Below are 7,072 nucleotides of genomic sequence, written 5' to 3'. Positions count from 1 at the left end.
CCGGAATGCTGTGTGGACTAGCCAGACCCTCCTACACAGTGCTGTGGAGGAGGGTCTAGCAAAGGGAGACTACACTGATAATCAATATAAAGCTGCATTGATCGATTTAAAAAAAATATATATTTTGATGTTATTTTACAAGCTTTAAATATAACACTGACCAATGTCTGAAAAAGATCTGGCTCTTTAGCTGCAAGATACTTCACAATGTTTACTAGCTAATTGCTAACTTTGTCTGTGTGCTGTTTGGGCAGCATAAAACATTCTCCCTGGTTTTTGTTTTCTTAACACTGTCTTTAACAGGGTTGGGCATGGAGAACCAATTACTAGCTGGAATTGTTTAAAAAAGTATGATTCCGGTAGAATGGTTTCTTCATCTGAGTCGTTTGGAGGATTTGGTTTCAAATCTGATCATCACTCCCCAATTTAACATGCGCCAGTTTTGGATTCCGAAGCAGCCAGGTGCTTGTTGTGTTGCAGCCGTGGAACGCAGTAAGTGGCGGTCTAGTGCTGCTTTATTTTACGTTGTAAAAGCCCAGTAAAACGGCAACCCACCATTGAATCCTAATAAAACTTTCCTCTTATTTGTAAAAAAATAGGAATGTGACCCGTTTCCACTCCACCCCTCAAAGAATCTGAAGGAGGATTGATAACAACTGAAATTGAAAGGAAGAATCACAATTGGAATCAGAATTGTTAAAATCCAAACGATGCCTAACCCTAATCTTTACACTGTTTTGCCTTTGGTTTGGTGAAACATGTGACAAATGGATTTGGTTACCAAGTGAATCTTGGGCTAAATAGGCCAACGAGCAGCTTTAAGCTACAGTTGACACATGTGTATGTACTCAACATACTTAAGAAGTATTATTATTTTTTTATTAAATGGCATGTTTGTCTTGTGGTGCATCCCTGTGGCTATTTTAATATCCTCAGAAAGCCTTACTGAATCATGCGTATTGCTCACATGAAGGGTTTAAAGTCTGAGGTGGAAAAGCAGTGTTGTTAACATATATCCTGGTACGCAAGGGTCTGCTGAAAGAAGTCTTTGGCCAGTCCGGTGTATCCTTGATGTTCCAATGTCTGCCAGTAAACACAGAGCCACACAAAGTGCCGGGCACTGAGTCAAACGGGGAGACTCAGGGATCCAAGCCTCCGACCACTGCAGTGGTGAGCCAGGCTGAGTAAATGAAAGGAGTAAATAAGGCGTTTGTGGCACGAGGAGGCCAAGCTGACCTGGCTGACCCATGATTGTGTTAGGTGATGTCAGGGGATGGGCCGTGATTTAGACCTCCAGAGGAGAAGTATCTAGTATACTTTCTCAGAGACCTTATAAGGTCTTGGAAACATGCAGGGGCGTCTGCTCCACTTGGCTGAATTTTATGTTATACATTCCGGTTTTCCATGGGCTGATTTCAAGTGACATGAAAACATGAGCATGACTTGAGCTTTTCTCCGGTCACAAATGCTTGTATTCCACAGATTTTTTTAAAGATTATTTTTGGGGCTTTTCCCTTTTTATTTGATAGTGACAGTGGACAGAGAGAGAGAGAGAGAGAGAGAGAGGAACACGCAGCAAAGGGCCACAGGTCAGGTGTGTTTACAAGTCTTGGGGAGTGCTACTTCTAGGGCGTTGCGATTTAGAGAAAATCAGATATCACCATTTTCTTAACCAAATATATTTACAATGAGATTTTAGATAATCATCAATATTGTGGTAACCAGGTTCAAGTGAAATTATAGAGAAAAAATAAATCCTTTTTTTTTTCAGTTGTATACCGACTATGTTTACATGAATGCACAAAAATAGTGTGACGTTAAAACAACTCTGCAATTCTTCAAATGATATTCCCTCAAACAGATTTTCTGAGAAAATTGAGTTAGTGTGTGCTTGCTTATTGTCAATTTAGACAAAGTCTTGTGGATCATGATATTGCCATATATGATTTATTCAGATATGATTCCATTGAAAGATGATAAATTATCAAATTGAATTGTTAGCCAGCCCTAACTACTGCATCTGTGAATGTGTGTGCACACAGTAGCTTATAGCGTCTCTAAAAGGGAGCTGAGGGAAGTCTGGTAAATTACCACAAGTGACATCATTTGAGTTGGTATCGGTTTGTGCTAAAAAGGACAAGTTTGAAGAGAAAAAAAAAAGAAAATAAGCTGTCCAGAGGTCAGTTTCAGAAAGCAGGTTTAGTGAAAACTAAAGTTTTGAGATGACGGGAACTCTGGGGTTTGTTTCAGAAAGGGAGGTTAATCAAACCGGAGAGAGACGGGGGGACTCCAGCCCGTTTCAGAAAGAGAGGAAACTTAACCTCAGAGTCAGTTACTATGGTAACTGTGCCTTTCTTCTCTCACACAGCGCTCTTTCATTTCCTCCTTCATTCATTCTGTCTGTATCAGGCGCATTTTAGCGCAGTTTATCTGCATGAATAAAAAACAATGTTGGTTTATTAACCGTGTTAGGCAGACTATAAAACGTTTTATTCTCAAAGCATGGCATTTCCTTGTGTCAACGATCCTATTGAAGAAGAAGCTGTATTACTTCGCAGGGAGTTAAACAACTGGTACCATGGGAGATGATGTCGAGGCCCCGAAAAGTTTTACATTTCCAGATAACTACCTATTTACTACTACAACCCAAGTTGTTTAGAGCGGAATTTTTCGGTAAAAGTAGACTAGTGATAGTTTCAGGCTCACTTACTGATGCATAGTTCTTTCTGTTTAATTGTTTCCCTGTAGGTCGAGTCGGCACTACAGGCGATCCATCAGGGTCGACGGGAGGTGTTAGAAGAAGCCTGCCGCTCCTACACCCGCAAGCGCAGAGTCCTCATCCCCGAGGACCTGAAGCATGTCATCGTGGACGACCAGCACGGCTTGCTGTACTGCTACGTGCCCAAAGTGGCCTGCACCAACTGGAAGCGGGTGCTCATGGTTCTGACGGGCGCCGCCGGGTCTCACCGAGACCCGCTGGCGATCCCTGCCAACGAGGCCCACGTCCCAGGAAACCTCCGCACCCTGTCGGAGTACTCCACCTCACAGATTAACCAGCGCCTGCGCTCCTACCTGAAGTTCGTCTTTGTCCGCGAGCCCTTCGAGCGGCTGGTGTCTGCGTACCGCAACAAATTCACGCGGAGCTACAACACTGCTTTTCATAAACGATACGGCACAAAGATAGTGCAGCGGCACAGGCAGGACCCACAGCCCGAAGCGCTGGAGAGAGGAAACGACGTCTCCTTCGAGGAGTTTGTGTATTACCTCGTGGACCCGGCAACCCAGCGAGAAGAGCCGTTCAACGAGCACTGGGAGCGCGTGCACTCCCTGTGCCACCCCTGCCTCATCCACTATGATGTGGTGGGTAAATACGAGACGCTGGAGCAGGACTCCCGCTACGTGCTACAGCTGGCCGGGGTGGAGGACCAGGTCAGCTTCCCCGCCTCATCCAAGAGCACCAGGACTACAGGCGACATGGCGGCTCAGTTCTTTCACAACATTAGCCCCTTCTACCAGAAGAAGCTGTACAACCTCTATCGCATGGACTTCCTGCTTTTCAACTACTCAATACCAGCTTACCTCAAGTTCAGATGAGGCTGGGAGCCCAGGGCATCACTCATCCACAGACCTGACTTAAACATGTGGAGCCTAGACTTCTCTCTGTGTTGGCCTTTTTTCAGGACATTGCAAATACTGTTGAAGACGTATCCTGATTAGAGCTCCAAAGTGAATGATTTTATTTTACAGACTGAAGAACCTCTGTGCACACAGAGGACACACATAGGAGAGGGCATTTAATCACAAGATGACAGTTGTTGCCTAAAGAAGGCAAATTATATTTTACTGTAATCCAGTGGATGTTGGTCACTGACTTTGAAAGTATGAAATACCATTCAACTGAAAAAAAGTGTCATTTGCACGACAAATGTAACCTGCAGTAGCTTAATGAAAGTATTAAAATAAGACAGTGAATGTCTCCAAACGGATGTGCCTCTGATCGTGGGCCTTTTTGACCCCTGCAGACAACAACAACTTTTATAACTGTGACTATGTTTATTGTTTGTGCTGTAGAAGAGTTTTGTGTAACAATGATATTGTCTTTTATTTATTGTGTTATTGCTGACTACAAAGTCAGACAAACCAAAATAGATATATAGTTTCTCTCATAATTTTCAAATAAATGCATTTCATTAAGAATCTATCTAATGGTTTGAATGTTGGATTGAATATTATAAGGCAGAAACCCTGATACTTTACACACTGCTACACAGATACAGATACTTCAGAATACTGCAATAACGCCTTACATTACAGTCTTTTATTTCAATGACAAATTGTGGCTGCAAAGATGTCATCTAGAAGTTTTTACAAATGTGAGAGCAAAGTCCAAAACAAGCTTGGTGTCACTGTGAAAATAGGACTATTTCCATCTTTGGATGCTATTTTCAGATCAGAAAGACAAGCATCTTTCTAAAAGTGCATATCAAACATTTGAAAATGTCCCATACAGAGAGTGGTGCATACTAAATAATTGTTTTCACAAAAATAGCACAAAGTATCCGTATTCTCATTACCTGGAACACAGACTAACACATTAACAGTAAAGAACAACCGACTATATTCAATGGCGTTGTGCTGCATAAAAAAAATAAAATACAATTAGAAATTTGGCACAAACAGTTCTTAGGAACACTGATGAGAACTGAAGGCTTATCACGGTTTAAAGGCACAAACCTACATGAAATAAACACAATAAAATCTAACATTCATCCAGACAGTGCAGCATCTGATTTGTGTTAATATACATTTACAATTGGTTATATATAATTATTGCCTTAATACAATCGTTTGCCATCTAACATTTAAGAGCTGACAATGGTTAACAGTGCAGTGGTTCTACAGTGGGAATAACTTGTATCCATTTTAGATGGGTGTTGTTTCTACAGATCCAATCCGGCTTGTATTGAGACCGGTGCAACTCAAGGGAACAGAGTACAACTATCGACCACATTTAGCTGGCTAATATGGAGTCTAAAGTGCAAAATAAGTCCACGTGTTCTTCGCTTTATTTGTTCTTGCAGTCCCTTCTCTGTGGTGTTAGATTTCTGCATCACTCCTGAGCACTAAGGGACATTTTATGCACATAAAGCTTTTTTTCTCTTCAAAAACATAGGTGATATTTGTGGAGAAAACGTATAATAGTTTGCTATTTCCTGTATGTTAAAACACAAAACAATATAATAACCTCTACCGATTTTACAAATTTCCTCTGTAAATCAAGATATCCTCAAGATATTCTCAAGATAGCAATACTCAAGAATTCACCTGAACACGCCACCCTGTAAGACCGGCACGCCCATGGGTGCACAGACGGGCGCAGGTGCATTTGCTATTTAAAGGACGTCGGCGCTGGACATGAAAATTGACAACTGCGTCGGTCTTAAACTAGCAAAGACACTTGCGTCTGGCGTTGCGCTGTGCCGTGTGTAAGATAGAGCCCTAAATAAGTAAAGCTGAATTTAAAAATGCCCTCATATGGATAATAGCAAAAAAATTGTTAGCACCGAATAGATCTTTGTTTGCTTAAACTAAATTATTCTGTGTGTAATCATTTGTCAAAAACAAATATATGTGCCTGCCAAAACATATTCTTCCGTCCCATTAGGATGCTCATGTTTGAGGCACAAATATAACGCCATACTCAACCTCTTGTGTTCGTTAATCCTCACCCTCCTTCTTAAATCCAAGAGCTTTGCAAGTGTCTTTCAGCCACTTGCATATACTAGAGAGCAGAACACTCAGGGTGTACAGGATCACGCGTGTGTGTCAAACTTCAGTCCCAGAAGAACTGAACATCAAGATCAGCCTGAAGCTCAATGCCAAGAAACCGGTCCCCAACAGGTCACCCAGAGCTGTGAGGTAGGGGATGGAGAAGTTGTCTGGATCCAGTCCCCTTCGCCACAGCCATCGCACCATCAGGCTGGCCACGTAAAGCAAAATCACCACCTGGAAAATGACAAGGGATGGACATGTTTTTAATGAGAGTGTCTGAGATTGGTGTAAAACATACACACTTTTTTCCCCTCAGTACGAGCAACAAAACATTTATCGACTGTGTGACCTGAAGCAAAGCTGCAGACAGGTAGCAGACGATGAAGGTGGGCGTCATGGCAGTGTGGCCTCCCTGCAGGAGGTGGATGGTGTACAGGAAGAGGAGGTGACCCGGGACTACAAGAAGGACCAGGACTCTGGCTGATTTAGAGTTCACATCTGGATAAACATAGAAAGATAAGTAACAGGCTGTGTGTCCACTTTCAATTTTTGTCTGTACTGTGTTTAGCATTTTAAATCATTCATTAAATCTTTTGTTTTCCAATGAATTGTGATCCTGTAGTTTAAGACTATGAAGACTATGGTAGAGGTGATTGGTGGCATCTATCTTTAACCAGTGTTACATAAGTACAATTTACATTTCCCATAAATTCTGTTTCTTTCTGGTACAAATAAGACTCGTTTTAAAAGAACACTTTGCCAATATGGGAAATATGCTAAACTTATTTGCATTCTTACGAACATCATTTCCCTAATGGCTGTATGTAACCGGAGCCAGCAGCTGGTTAGCTTAGCTTAGCATAAGACTGGAAATCAGCTAGCCTGGCTCTGTCTAAAGTTAACACCATCTGTGGCTTTAATAGCAGTCAAGTGTTTGACTTTGTAATTATTTCTTGATTGATTATTGTGATGAAAGGCCTGTGCACTGCACCTTTAAATTGTGTATTTGTTACTGGATCTGACCTGAGGAGCAGAGGGTTGCACAGGGTCCCGGGCAGTTCACACCCATTACAAGGGGAAGAGCTCCAGGAACACTCCAGTAGTGGAGGTAGGTGGACATCCTGCTGGCCTGGATGGCCACCAGGTTGCCGCCTACACCTGCACGGACATGGACATGGATTAAATTCCATGCCTTTGATCTGGGTTTTATTCCCACTCCGATACATCAAACATGTCCCTGAGCAATACACTTAAGTCTTAGTTGCTCCAGAAGCGTGCAACCTCTGATATATAGCAATTG

The 7,072-nt window shown here is 42.2% G+C and overlaps 2 protein-coding genes across 4 annotated transcripts in view; one reads left to right on the top strand and one right to left on the bottom strand.

The window, feature by feature from the left end:
• LOC116687355 (carbohydrate sulfotransferase 11) overlaps positions 1-4,197 on the top strand; it is a 17,276-nt gene extending 13,079 nt beyond the window's left edge. Inside the window, exon 3 of the mRNA XM_032512678.1 lies at positions 2,749-4,197. Coding sequence (XP_032368569.1) covers positions 2,749-3,594 — 846 coding nt within the window. The 3' untranslated portion in view covers positions 3,595-4,197. The remainder of the gene's footprint in view (positions 1-2,748) is intronic.
• Positions 3,909-7,072, bottom strand: part of LOC116687354 (solute carrier family 41 member 3) — a 14,592-nt gene continuing 11,428 nt past the window's right edge. For 2 of the 3 annotated variants that reach the window (XM_032512675.1, XM_032512676.1), the window contains exons 8-10: positions 6,796-6,930; positions 6,122-6,270; positions 3,911-6,006 (exon numbers count right to left, since the gene is read on the bottom strand). In XM_032512675.1, coding sequence (XP_032368566.1) covers positions 5,827-6,006; positions 6,122-6,270; positions 6,796-6,930 — 464 coding nt within the window. In that variant the 3' untranslated portion in view covers positions 3,911-5,826. Of the gene's footprint in view, positions 6,007-6,121; positions 6,271-6,795; positions 6,931-7,072 lie in introns of all 3 variants that reach the window. The other variant, XM_032512677.1, reaches the window with a different exon arrangement.

The sequence above is a fragment of the Etheostoma spectabile genome, chromosome 4 (genome assembly GCF_008692095.1).
Source record: "Etheostoma spectabile isolate EspeVRDwgs_2016 chromosome 4, UIUC_Espe_1.0, whole genome shotgun sequence".
Classification (NCBI taxonomy): domain Eukaryota; kingdom Metazoa; phylum Chordata; class Actinopteri; order Perciformes; family Percidae; genus Etheostoma; species Etheostoma spectabile.
This window is presented reverse-complemented; position numbering and strand designations above follow the sequence as displayed.